Below are 14,969 nucleotides of genomic sequence, written 5' to 3'. Positions count from 1 at the left end.
AACCAGGTTTAGCCTGAGCAAGTGTCTGAAGTCAGCAGTGGTTCTCAGCTATACGGCAGTTCATATTTAAGTAGTACTTTAATAATTGGAAATAAATTTGTTTAAGTAAAAGCAGAAAAACAAATCCAAAAGAATTAGCCATAAAAATGGTGAGAACCACTGAGGGAGCTCCAGAGGAGAGCGTTTCTGATTCAAAGTGTGTCTGAGTGGTTAATGCAACTATGTGACGGGTGGTGATTTACAGACAGAGTTGACATGAAATAGGTGAGAAGCAATGTACAGAGAAGAAAAAGTAAGTAAAAAGAAAGAAGTGGGATTTTTTTAGTGCTACATGTCATCTGTATTTAGATCAGCAGAATTTTTTGCAGAGCGGAAGCATATCATTCATTCCTGTAGAAGTGTAGCAGTATTTGTTCGACCCAGGGGGAAGCAACAGCGTACATGCATTATAGGTATCGTAGTATTGAATGATGAAAATATGGCACATGCATACACCCGAGACAGAGGCCGCCATCTTTGTGTTTCTTATTGGATTAAGCCTGAAAATATTTATTTAGAAAAAAATTAAGCCAGTACACAAATGACAGTAGAAAACTAAAACTACAACTGTGCTGACAGCTAAAAATACCCACAGTCCAGACACAAGACCACAATATGAGCCTGGACTTCAGTTCGTATTGCATCAGGTCACAGTTACAACGAAAGTCATTATTAAAAACAAAAAATAATCTAACCACAGATCACACAAGTTTCCACTAGCTCCCTCAGCAATTAGCAACACAGGTTTGCACAAACAAACTGAAAAGTGCCTGCTGAAAATAAAGCTTCTAATAATATTAGAATAAATACAGATCTAGAACAGATCTGGACGCAGGTAGGGGGACACTCATAAAAAATCAGTGTAAAAAAAAAAGAATGACAACAGCCTTTGACTTTAAACCAACTAAAAAATGCATAGGATTTTACATTTGGATGTTGTCGTTGATCCATTTTAAAGCTAAAATTTAAAGCTAAAATGCTAGCAAGATTAGCTAAGAACAGTGTACAGTTATCTACAACACCTGAAACCAATTTTACATCACCTTTAAATGAAATTTAAAATTGTTAATAAAAATGTTTTAAATGCTGTTCATGTATCTTGTGTAGCTAATTTATTGACAGACTGATGCATCCAAAGTGCACAAACTAACGTTAAAGGAGATCCTTCCTGCACTGCTCCCAACAAACTCAAAGTGTGTTTAGATTCTGGATGTAATAATAAGTATCCATCTTAAATAACATTTCTACTGTTATTTGCAGAGTTTTTGGTTTTTATATACTGTGAATAGCCTACTGTCTTAACACAGAAATACACTAACACATTTTCTTTCAAATAATTAAACATTGACCAGTTGGGAGTAAAATTTAGGAGTTTTAGCCACTGTTAAATGAGCTAATGCTGTGAAAGCTTCAACAATTAATCTAAAATTTTAGTTTTATTGTGTCAAATGTACTTGGCCTACTTCCTTTTAACAAGTTATCCACATCTCTGACATATTGGTGCAAGAATAAGCATATAGATATTGACCGGAGACAATTCCAAAAGCAGGAGGCAGGTTAAAGCGCAGGGCATTCTGAGTAAATACAACCAAAACAAACGCGCAAGTCTAGCACTAACCAATCACTAAAATCTGATGCTACTAAATTTTTGTTTACATTGTGTGAAGAAGGAAGTTGTGCTGAACATCTTCTTCATAGTTTTTCTTATTTCCTTCAGTGGTTCTTGGTACAGCGCCACCACAGGTGAACAGATTTTTCAATGGGTTTTGTTTGTTTGACACAGTGCAGTGTTAAAGCGAACCGTGCCAACTGAAAATGGAGCAAACGTTGCAATTCTGGTCCACAATCGAACCAAATATACTGAACTATGAGGTGTAAAAACAACCTAAATGTTGGCGAGTTTCTTATATAGAGGGGGAGGGCAGATTTCTCCTCAATCACCAAAAACTGTTTCCCTTGTTCTAAATACTTTTAACTGCATGTTTATGAAACAATAGAAAACTAGGCTTAAAGGGAGGGAACAAGCCAAGGCTGAGGGATAAGTAGTTCATGCTACTGTTTCAAAATAGAGCCAGAGCAGGAAGGTGGCCACATATTTTCTGAGCAGCTTCTAAGGTTTTACTTTGGTTGTTACATTTACCTATCCTGTGACTGTATGCAATGTGTTGATGTCTCAGAAATGCACTGAAATAAAAACAGCCCTCTTTCCAAACTTTGCTCAGTCACTTTTAAACTCAATGATAATCTTCAGTAGTGTCTGGGCCAAATGAATGACCCACAGTGAATATTTTGACTTCCCTTGCAGCAATCACATGTGCAACACTACCTGGAAGTAATTTATTTTAATGACGTGCTGTGATGATACTATCTGTTGTGTGAAACGCTGTTAACGAAATAATATTTTGACAGTTACATTTTTGTAATACAGCCAAAACCTCAAAAGTAGCTGATGGACTGATAGCATGTAGCCACGTGAGACTTTCGACTGCTTCCATTCACTGTTAAACACCAACAGCAGATTACTCTCTGACATAAAGGGAGTGCTGACACTTATGCAGAGTAGCAATGTTTATCAAATTTGGAGAAGAAACTATAAACAAAATTTTGTCAAAATGTAAGTTTTGTGAACATGGAGACCAAGTGTGTAAACTTTTTAAATCTCAACGTATGGTGCAAAGCCTAAATGGAATAGCTTTTTTTGGTTTGCTAATAATAGTACATGTGCAATCAAACTATATCACATAACAGTTCAATTGATTTGACATAACTACGTAACAAATTTTGTTTCAGGTGTATAAGAGTCATTTAGCATATAAATGGTGTGGCTGCAGCCATTAGTGCTGGTGAAAGCTGGTGTGATAAGTTAGTTATCTGGGTTTGAGTTAGGAGTGGAGAAATGGATGCAAAGAGGGGTGCAGTGAATGAAGGGAGATGGGATGAGAGGAAGATAAAATAAAAGCATTATTGGATAGGAAAATAAAATAGGGGGGCAGTTTCCTGGATACTAGAATGGATCTGATTCTGGCCTCTACCGTCATTTTAACACTCCAGGTACCAATTAACAGCCGAGGCTCTCAAGGGGTCCATACACCGACAGACACATGCCAGGGAACCCCAGAACGAACAGCAGAAAAGCCAGGAAAGACTTCATACATCTGAAAAGTAATTAAGTCTGCTAATTACTAGATGTGGTTTATGAGGCTGCCGCAAACCGCCTCCTCCCTGAGGTGAATTCATTTTCGTCTGTCATTTCTCACAGGACGGGACCTCTCATTTTCACTAAGTCAGATTAACCGCTGGGAAAGAAAAGAATAACAGCTCTGAAGAATGGACGGTCTCTGCTCATTTGAAACTCAACCACTTGAGAGCCATTACTCTACTTGTTCCAAGCCAAACTTCTTTGGAATCACATTATGTAAAAGTCAAGGGGTTTGGCTTATGTTTTTATCTGCTTACTGTTTTGTACTCCTGTGTGAAAAAGTCTTGTCTTTACAACCAACTACGTTTTTTTTTTAAATCTTTACAGTAGAGCTGTCTCGATGTCAAAAATAATAATCTCTTCACATCAATTTTGATCAATTTTCAGGACTTCATCTTTTATATTTCCAAACTAACATGGTCAATAAAGAGTCTGATTAATCCAAACTGAGCCATCCATGCGTTCATAGGCTGAAACTGTGTTTGTTTGAAAATTCAAACAAAAAATATTTAAAACTGACATTTTTCTTTTCGGAGACCTAATGTTGTTTATTTCAATCTTAATCCTATCATATTTGACATTTTTAATTCTTTGGCCTCATTATTTGACTTTTTATTCATCTACGTTTTTCATATCTACTTATAATTTTAGTGTCAAGTGTTTATTTTCCATTTTGTGATATATCAAAAAATATATATTTTTGTTTGAAAAATAAGAATTAAGAATAATTGACTCAATAAAAAAATTTGTTACTGTAACTGGGAAGAAACGTTGGCATCGGTCCGCTTCCAGAGAGGGCGGTCTTTGGTTGTTTTTTTCCCCCCCAACTTTGATTTCACAAAGTACCAAATTATTTTGAAAGTAAAGGAACTTAAAGATTTTTGTGTACCAAGGCTGAATATGATACTGACTTTTACAGTTTAGAGAAAGCAATGAATTTCTGTTTTGCTGTTGTCCCTCAAAAAATAACATTTTTATATGGTGCCAATTTTCCTTGCGTTTACATGTCGATTTCTCGTCCCAGTGAGAAAGCAAACGGCTAAAAGGTGGGTGTAAATCCGTCTACACTATAACGGTATAAGCTGGTTACCAATATCAAGGTTCGATGTAGTTTAAAAACAAAATAAATAATTTCAAAAGAATGCCATTGCCCGCTTTCCTCGCCTAATAAAATATGTATGGAACTTGAATATTATAACAAATAATCAATATGCAGTACTATTCTAGTAGCAGAAGAAATTAATTGTTGCTTTATCCAACAAATTAAAGCAATTCAACGATATTTAAATACAATAAAAAATGTCCTATTTGTTATCAATGTTTTTATTCTCCAAATTGCACTGACTGAACAAATTAAAGTTGTGTTGTTTTTACATTTTTGACCAAGATTCTGAAGCCTTTGGTGTATTATATGTGCTGTACTGGTGCAAAGCTATGAAATAAATTTCTAATTCAGTAGATTTATGTCTTTTTTTTTTTTGTTTTTTTTTTTAAGAAAAGAAACGTTTCAGCCAATTCAGCACTGTTTTTCTGTAAGCTTGATATCGCTCAATACAAAACCTCAGACATCCGTATCAGAAGTGAAGAAAGTGAATCGGTGTATCCCTACTCTAAACCACAGTGAACATGAAGATTTCAAAATATATTTTTAGCAAAACATCCAGTCCTTCATCTGGACATTTGCTGCAAACACAAGCAATTTTTTTTTTTGCCATATACCAACGGATCAGTGTTATGGCATGTTTGCTTGAATACAGTTTGGGTGTAAAATATACAGTATGACAATATCAAAATGAGTTATGATGGATACATTCTAGTAAGGGTGCACCGAATTATCGGTGCCGATTCCCTTAATTTTGGGAGATCGGTGATTGGCTGATACTTACATGTGAAGCCAATCTTACCTACCTCAACAAAAGTCTAAAAGTCAACCACTGTCCTCAGAAAATCGGAATCGGCAGGTCAGAAATTTTAAAGATCATAATTGGAGATTGGCCAAAAAACTGCTATTGGCACACCGCTATATTCTACATTTTAGTAGCTTGGTGTTAGATTTAACTCTATTAAGGGTGGCACAATCAGTGCCCCACAAACAAGTGCAATATTGAACTAAATATTGCAACTGAAAATCATATTCATTGTAATATATTTCTTTAGCACACCAGTCACACAAAAAGTCAGATTTTTATCACTGAACTGGACACAATAACTGCTTTTATTCATATTTTCAAATCTATTGGTATCTACTGATACTCTGAATAAATAGGGAGTAAATAGTAAAACTAAAAATCCCAAAAATACGGACAGTTTTGAAGAATTGAAACATCATCAATTTAATAATATTTTATTAATCCTAAAGGAAAATTAAATGTTGTAACTCATTAATTCTTCAAAGAGTTATTGAAGACGGTGATGGATGTTGGCAGGAAAGATGCAATTTATTGTGGCAACAATAAATCAAAATTCTTATCTTGACAAGAAATTACCACGATAAATTATATACAATGCGATAAATTTCTTACATTTAGGAATATATATTTCTATTTCACATAATCAAACTGAAATATTTAGATAATCACATATGACCTAACTGTCGGACACAACTTGAACTGAAATAGCTTACACTGTTGAATAGGGCTGAAATAAAATATGTAAAAAAATGAGGAACAGAAAAGAATCGGCATCAGTGGACGATACACTTGACAGTGAATGGAGCTCAGGCCTTACTCTCAACAGACTCAAACATGAAGAGGAGTGAGGTACGAAGGAGGGAACCAACAGATCAGTACGGGTAGCCAGGAGGACGTGGAGGGAAGGGAGGAAGAGGAAGCAGTAGAGGAAGGGTGAAAAGGGAGGAGGACGGGGTTTTATCAGTGGAAGGTGATAAATTGTGCAAACCTTCCAAACTTGTCCTTGCTGCATAGGAGAGGGGGGAAGCATTGGAACGGAGAGAAGAAGAGAAAAAAAAAATCAAAACAAAAAAGTCCACCTGAGCAAACTGCTTCATAACTATAGCAAGTCCACATACACACACACTTTTACAAACATAAAAAACACACACAGAAGTTAAAAAAAACACTGCTCTTTATACATCTGAGAGCTTAAACAAGGATATCCCTTCCGGCAATTATTTTCAACACAGCGCATAAAAAAAAAGAAAAGGAAAAAAAAAACATGCTGTGCCAACATTTATCACATTAACACTTGCAGTGAAGCACACCGTCTTAAAAGTAGCACAGTGTGTAATCCCCACCTACACACACAGACGGTGAAAATATCACATCCATGTTGAGGGTGTGGAAAGCCCTGAAATAATACGGCTGGTACTCCAGTCAGCAGCAGCAGCGTCTCACGCCGGTAGGGAAAAACAACGTTGGGCACCTGTAGTGTGTTTGCATCACAGCTGTCGCTTAGTAACTGATAAGGAAGTATTCTTGAATTTGGAGTGTCACGGTTTCATTATTGCAGATTTTAATCCCTTCTCCTTTAAGACGTATTGGCCAGTATCTGAAGAATGTCATTTTATAAATTAGGTTTAGTCTTTTCAGTTCCGTCTCTATACGGCATTGCAGGGTAAATGCCATTCGCCCAAAAGGTGTAGAAATTTAGGTATTCTATATATAATGAGCATAGCTAATGGCTTATGAGATAAAGTACAATTCTGGAGAAACTCCATTTTAGCAACGCTAAAATAATACCTAAAAATCTCTAAATGTTATTCTTTTCTCTCATTGGGTAAGTCGGCCACTCCTGGTTAGTTCTTATATTATAGTTGATAAATGATTTAAACAAGAATGAAAACTACAACTGTTGAGGACGATACCATGTTGAAGCATGGGTTTTGTCATTGACACATGGTGGGTTAGCATGGTAAAAACCAGCCACTTGTTCTACGCTTTGCTTTGTACAGAGGGTCTATTGAGAAATAATTGCTTGCTGGAGGAATGAACTCTTAAGTTTTAACCGATTGGATCGGATTTTACCCAGTCACTAACGCTTGGCTGTTAGCCAAAGTACATCACCTATACTAAGAAGCTTACCAGAAATTGCGTGCGCTGTAAACAACTATCCCTCACTGCAAAAATTGCAGAGGAATAAAATGTCTTAAACTGTGCTCTTGGTCCGACCTTAATCTCTCAATACTTATAAGCGTGGCCATCATGGACTGAATGGCTTCTTTCACTAATTCCGCTGCTATTGCTAAAACTACAACCCTACAATTCTGAAACAGCGCAGAAAATCAATGTTGTCATTCATAACACCTCCTTGTGTTCGCTGATTGGCCAGGCTGAAATTCCACCAGAGAAATCTCAGGCATAGCACTAAAGAGAGATGAAAATCAAGCAGACTTACGTGACAGGCTATGGCCAAACTAATGGCAGGTTTCAACATCAATGAAGTTTGCGCTTTAGTGTTAGCTTAGCTGCTATTCTGATATAGCACTTTAACATTAGCAGGGCTAATATTTACGATTAATGCGTTGACATAAGCACAACTAATTTTTGAGTTAGTGGTGCAGACCACAGTCTAAATCCATGGCAATCATAATGACAAAAAAAATAGAGTTACAAATACTCTCCATTTTAGGTCTCCATAAATAAAAAATAGGCAGCATGAATCTGTAACTGTTCTGTGTAGAATTATTAGGTTCAGATCAGATTTGACCAGATTTTAGTATGGTAGGTTATGAACATGAAGGGATCAATACACAGTTCCTTCAAGTCTGAACCAGAAGTGATATGCACCATGATAGTAGGCAAGCGCATGTGCAATGCATACCGGACCAATGGCTTTGAGATCAACAAAAAGAAAATATGTGGACAGTCTTGACCAATGTGCTAGAGAAAGATGCATAAACAAAATTGTTGCTGTCAGGATCGACGTGTATATGACGGAAAATGGAAAAATATCAGACGATATTGACAAGCTACCGTCGATCTACTAGGATATAGTTAACCACCTAATGAGCAGGAAGAGTACATACAACATGAAGGAACTTCACAGCCTGAAATCTATTGACTCATAGATGTTTCAACAGATTTGTAAAAGACATACAAACTCTTCCTGTGAATAACAAGGTTCTGATGATTGACAGAGTAAGGACATACAGTAACATACACGTAGGCTACTTGTCCGTCTTAGCTAGATTGGCAGTGAGTATTACAGTAAAGATCACTGATATTTATCTTAGTTATTACACAGAGGTGGGTAGATTAATCAAAAATTGTGATCAAGTTGTAGTTGTAATGTACTTAAATTGTTTACAAGTTAGGAACAAGGAGAGAGTTAGTTCTAAGTTTGTGGTCTATTTCCTGTTGTCATTGCAACTCCATAGCAAATGCCTGCAAAGATGGCTATCAGCTACAAAGTTCATGGAAGTGTGATGTCACATGAGAACTATGTATTCTGGAATTTTTGCTCAATGTTTGTATAGCATAGCAAACAAATCATGAACGCTAAGTAGCGTTCATGATTTGTTTGTATCTCGTCTCAGAGTCTCAATCTTTTCTTTTTTGTTTTAACTGGAAATGGTCCCACCCAACAGATTTAGCAGTGGGGACAACTTCGTTATCATTTTTCTAAAACAGCTGTCTGTTGAGAAGTTTTTATTAGTTGATGTTGATACAGTGGAACTTGTACTGTTTTTATTGTTTTATGACATCAACAGTGTTGCCAATGTTTGTTATTTACTGTAAAATGTTCTACTTGATCTTCCCATCTTCCCTGCCTGGTCGTTATTGTAAATAAGAATTTGTTCTTAAATAAAGATTAAATAAAAAAAATAAATACTCAAGAGCTACTTCCTTTCTTATTTCAAAATAGAAGTCTTAAGCTTATGCAAGGCATTCATGGTTTTGCTGTGAAGCAAATGCCAAACTAAGAAGATTGCTCGCTCACCCATCCAAATCACTGGAATCAGGTGTTCCAATCACTTCCATGGCCACAGGTGTATAAAATGAAGCACTTAGACATGCAGACTGTTTTCAAAAACATTTGTGAAAGAATGGACCGCTCTCAGAAGTTCCTAAATATTCCACAGTCAGCAGTCAGCTGTATTATAAGAAAATGGAAGTGTTTTTATAACGACAGCAACTTAAACTGATGGAGCGTGTTCAGTGGATGCTGAAGCGCATAGTGTGAAGAGGTCGGCAACTTTATGCAGAGTCAATCAGTACTTCATGTGGCCTTCTGATTCGCTCAAGAACAGTGAGTAGAGCTTCATGGAAAAGGTTTCCATGGTGACCAGCTGCATCCATGCCATACGTCATCAAATGCAATGCAAAGTGTCGGATGCAGTGGTGTGAAGCACGCACACTAGAGCAGTGGAGGCGCGTTCTCTGGAATGACAAATCAAGTTTCTCCGTCCGGCAATTTGATGAGTCTGTGTTTGGCGGTTGCCAGGAGAAAGGTACTTGTCTGACTGCATTGTGCCAAGTGTACAGTTTGGTAAAGGGTGAAATATGGTGAGGGGTTGTTTTTCAGAAGCTGGGCTTGGCCCCTTAGTTCCAGTGAAAGGAACTCTGAATGTTTCAACTGGCATTAATCTGATACATCCAAATATGCACTCTTAAAGCCCTGAAGCCCAGGGAGAGGATTCTGGTACAACAGACTCAGAGGAGTAAGGCATTCTCCTTCTTATCCAAGACTATCAGCATCTTTTACGAAACAATTTTGTCCCAAGAGCAGTGAAATGGTTTGACAGTAGAGGGGTAATCACTGTCAGCACAAGTTTGGGACAAAAACGTTGAAACAGAACATTACAATGAAATGTCCAGGCATTATACGCTTGCACAACAAGTTCATGGGTGGTGTTGATGCTCCTGATGCATTGATGGCAGATTACCATATGTGGCTGAGGCCAATAAGTACTATCAAATGGTTCTTTTTCCATTTTGTAGGAAAGTCAGGGTTTCCTCCAGTGTATTGTAAGCCTGGCGGGCCACCAGGCTTTACTTGTGCCCTCCACAGCCTGAGCATTCCTCATTTATTTAAGTCTTTTTAAAATGTTTGCATTTTTGTAGACTTTCTAGTTGGTTTTCAGGTATTAATCTTCCAATCTTTCAATAATACATAATTATCACGTGATATTTTAAAATTTCCTGTCAATTTTAAACATTTTTAACTCAAAAATACAACAGGCTGCTGGAAGAATGACTGCTCTAGCAGCCAACCACTAGGCTTAGCAGGTTTTCGGGGGGGAAACATTTGGGAAGTCTTTGTCAAAAGAAGCAGAAAGACCTGCTTGTGTTCAGAACATCAGCAGCACAGGCCGTCTGCACGCAAAGCAAGAATATAACAACCAAGAGTTCCAACTAAGTCCACACGTGTCTATTGACCACATTAATGTTCAAATTGATATCTCGAAAATAAGTTTGCATAATAAAAGCACTGTAATTTTGAAAAAAAACATTGTGTTTTCTATAAAGTTTTGGCGCTAAGATGAGGTGGTTTTTTTGGCTGTACCAAAATGGGTTTATATCACAAACTTTTTTCGCATCACGAGTCACATGATCAATAACCGGATGTTTTCACTGGTGGAAACAACAAAGATGATGATGGGAAGTAGTTGGGAGGATGAAGGCACAGAAGGTTTATAAATGACTTTCTGCGTGAACAAACGTATTCACATGTGATTTTAATTGCGCATATTATTTGATGGAAACACTGCAATTGCAAAATTGTGTTTGTTTTGTGTTTGCGGAAAATAGACACTGTTTTGCGCACATTTGTAGTGTAAACACAAGTACTTTAACAGTTTTCCTACTGCGAAAAATGGGGATAGGAAGGAACCTCTTAAAGCAAAAATCTTTGATCATTTCTGGCTGCATTCGAAATGCAGAGGATAGTGAAAAAATTTACAAAATATAAATTTTTTTAAAATTTGTTTTTTACAGTATTCCTGTTCTGAATGACGGTATTAAAGCCCCTGGATTTTTTTTTTTTTGCTGTTTGATGAACTTTAAATATTGCCAGTGGTGCAAATCACGAAGTAGACGGCGACAGGAAGTAGTTGGAACATCATGGTGCGGCATGCTCTCTTAATGACGTGAAAAAATGTATTCACAAGATTTTAATTGCATTTCTTATTTACGGTAATGGAAACACCATTATTGCAAAATTGTGTTTTTTCAACATTAGCAGAATACTGAAAGTTTTGCGCAAATTTGTAATAGAAGCATAGCTAGTGAGATGCTTCTTGTACATAATCAGTATAATATATCAGTTTCAGGGATATTTCAGTGGTTTCTTGCATCATAATTCACAACACGGCATCCAATAACATCAAGATTTGAAATTTGACTCCCATAATTCTCAGCCAGTCCTTGGTGAATTTACTAGTATATTTTAGATTACTGTTACATTGGAAAGTAAACTTCTGCTTCAACTCTAATTTCTTTATTTTCTTTACAGGTGATCTCATATTTTCACCATCCACACTGCTCTAATGTCTGTCCGGCTAGCAGAGACCTACGTTAGATAATTAGATTTTTCTTGTTTATTTTGTTAAACGCGTCCCTGTCCAACAGTGTAGCAATCAGAATTGTTGTCTTATTCTGTACAAACTAAGGTCACATTTGAAAAGATGATATATGAATCGGATTTAAGACCAAGTGACCTGGGTTGCATAAAAAAATCTGATCCATGTTGACTGTCATGAAAAGAACAGATGTGCAGAAAAAAATTAGAAAATTGGAACTGGGTCACTTCATTCTGCAGTGTGAACGTAGCCTTAGTGTCAGGGAGGAGGCCAACAGATTCACTGTCAAACGTGGAGTGTTACAGCTAGACTTTAATAAAGGCAGGGGAAGATAAAACAGTGCAAGTCAAAGCAGCATGTAAAGAGAACCAGAGGCTGAAGGACAAAATAGGAATAAACAAAACCTCGGCCAAATTCCAATAAAGTCAAATATGAAAAAAATATTTTACAGATAGGATGATAACGATGCAAACAGAAGAGACTACAGTTATGTTCTTATATATTAAGTCTCTAAGTGAGCATGAATCACTCTCCCAAATGTAGAAATTAAATAAAATTGCTTGTGATTTTTGTTAAACGTTAGATGAGTAAATCCAAATGGCAGCTGATTAAATCACAGATTATTGTTCCAGTTTTTAATTTCTGCTTTTGGGATGAGGTTAAAAATTCAAAGTTGTTTTTTATAGAGCTGAAGGAAAATATGATCAAAAGTTCAGAAGAGAAAAAAAATTTTCAGAGGGCTTGTGGTTTATCAGGTCAGGATAGATATGAAGATGATGAGTCAGAGAGAGAGAGAAAAGGAGGAAGGAAGGGAGGACAGGAAGGGAAGGGTGTAATCAAAGGCTGAATCTAGATGTCTGATTGCTCATACTGTCTTATAACTCTCTCCATACATTAAAAAAAGTCTTTAGAATATACAGAACAACTTTTTAGGACTTTTCCCAAAAGATTACAAATTCTATGCTTTTGGTGGAAATTAAAACAGAAACTAGTCTGATGTGTGACAAACTGTGAAGTTCTGAAACAGTATGAGCTTTCAGATTGTTCAACTTCCACTCTGTACTCCCAGAAACTCAGACATGACTGGCCTCTTTCTCTTCCAGTTCATCATACAAACCCACACATACAGGCGGACCTCCCAAACAGACCGACCACTCTGTCTCACACACAAACCATAACACAAAAACAGAGTGAAAAGATCTACACTTTAGTAATGGTATTGTGTTTTAGTTCAGTGTGAGCAAGAGATAGATTAGTTAGGCCTATAAGGAAACGTTTTTGGAAAAAAACGCCATGAATGTACCAGAATTACACAAAGTATTGGACTGTAGCTCATACGAATTACATATTTTTGCTGAAATTTAGTTTGTTTCATCACTAACTGCTGAGAAATGACGTGATCAGAAGCTGGATCATTTTATCTTTTTGTACTTTTTTTTATTTTAAATCCAACTTTTCAGAGTATGAAACGCAGTCATCAACCCAAAATGGCTTGTATTGGCTTTTCAAATTGATGGTCAAAAGTGATTTCACATCATGATAACCTGGGGCGTAGTCGCTATGGCAACCAAACATTTGGTTTTGTTCATGTTAACCCTGAACTTTTGAAAGTCGACCAAACCAACTTGAAATAATGTCATCCAATTAAAACTGTTGCATGTTTTGGATGAAATTCCACAAAGACGCCCTGAATGAGTGAGTATGGCAATCCATTTTAATATTTAATAAAAACAAAAAAAGCCCCACAATAGTAATGCTGGTACTTTTAACTCCTATCTGAAGTAAGATATATTTGCATATATGTAAAATTGGAATGTTTCCTGTTAATAATACAACAACTCTTTGAAGAAACTTGAATTAATTTGCGTTACAACAACATTTATGTTCCCTCTGGAACCAATTAAGAATTTCTGAATTTGAATTAAATTAAGAAATAATTTTCCTCTATCTACAAAGTTTATTCTAAATAAAATTAATGTTATTCTGGGTATCTAAAATGTTAATTTTTGTAAAGAAGAATTAACTTAAAGAAATTTGGTTATTAAATATTAAACATAAACAATATTTTTCTGGGGAAACGAACTGTGGTCAATTAAATTTGGCCCAAACCATTTTGAAGTGCAAGCTCTCTTAACTTTGCATTTTTAGCAACACATTACACAATTCCAGATCAAATTGTGGGAATTTTAAGGGTTTAATGTAATTTTCTATAATCTGTTTACTGTAACGACACTATGTTTGGCAATGCCAATAAATGATCGATTATTAGAAGAAGAAGAAGGACCGTCAGAGGGTGCGTCTAAATTCAGGGGCTGCCTCCTTCGAAGGTCGATTTCGTCAGTGTTTCCCAACCCTGGTCATCATGGTCACACTTCCAAATGCATCCTTCTTTCCCCGAAACTGACCGACAGGTCGAGCCTATCCCAGAACAAATTTATGATCTTAACAATGTAATAAAAACATAGCTACTGATACATTGGTTGCTCATGAACCATCTCTTATATTTCATAAGAGTCTAGTGTAGAAACAGTTAGAGTAGGATAGAACATAAAGTCTATCAAGAAGATTACATTTGAACAAATTGTGGGATATGAGCCTTTTTTTGCAAATATTTATCTCCATAATTTACCCAAAAATTGAACTTTCAGGAGTAATTAACTCGTATGCAACAGTCAGGTAGAAAATATGTTGCTTAAAAGTATGAAATGGAATCAGGTTGGGGCAAAACGATGATGTTTGGGTGTAACATGGGGGCACAAACTGAGAAAGGGGCAAAATGACTAATTCCCATTAGCCCTAGGGAATAGACATTATTAAAGCTGCACACTAATATTTTTGTAGAGACATTGAGATATTCATATTGATTTTGATCAACCTACAGTTTTTGACTGTTCTTGCCTCCATCACTTCTCAGAATCTCATAAAGCAAAGAAATATGGGTGTCTAGAGGTGTTAGAGTCTATCTGACTGACTAAGTAAATCACTGAGAATCAGAGAATATGTATATATGGAACTTTGAATAATAATACGCTACCAAATATTCCATCCAATCAGTACTTTAAAAACTGGGATGTTGTGCAAAACTGAAATTGCTTTGACAATTTAAATACATTATGCGAGACTTCTAAAGATCATATATGCATTGGATGAACATTATATGAACATATATCATCAATGCCTATGAACATTAGGCATTGACGCCTAAAGGCTTGAAAATCAAGTGAAACAAAAAAATAATAAATCATAAAAAGA

At 36.2% G+C, this 14,969-nt stretch overlaps 1 protein-coding gene across 4 annotated transcripts in view; it reads right to left on the bottom strand.

The window, feature by feature from the left end:
- Positions 1-14,969, bottom strand: part of nckap1 (NCK-associated protein 1) — a 41,499-nt gene that overhangs the window by 24,421 nt on the left and 2,109 nt on the right. For 2 of the 4 annotated variants that reach the window (XM_028007253.1, XM_028007254.1), the window contains exon 2: positions 6,137-6,154. The exons of the other annotated variants lie outside the window; for them this stretch is intronic. In XM_028007253.1, the coding sequence (XP_027863054.1) occupies positions 6,137-6,154 (18 nt within the window). The remainder of the gene's footprint in view (positions 1-6,136; positions 6,155-14,969) is intronic. 4 annotated transcript variants of the gene reach the window in all.

Source organism: Xiphophorus couchianus, chromosome 22 (genome assembly GCF_001444195.1).
Source record: "Xiphophorus couchianus chromosome 22, X_couchianus-1.0, whole genome shotgun sequence".
Lineage (NCBI taxonomy): Eukaryota > Metazoa > Chordata > Actinopteri > Cyprinodontiformes > Poeciliidae > Xiphophorus > Xiphophorus couchianus.
Note: the sequence above shows the minus strand (reverse complement) of the source record. Positions and strands in the feature narration are given on the sequence as shown.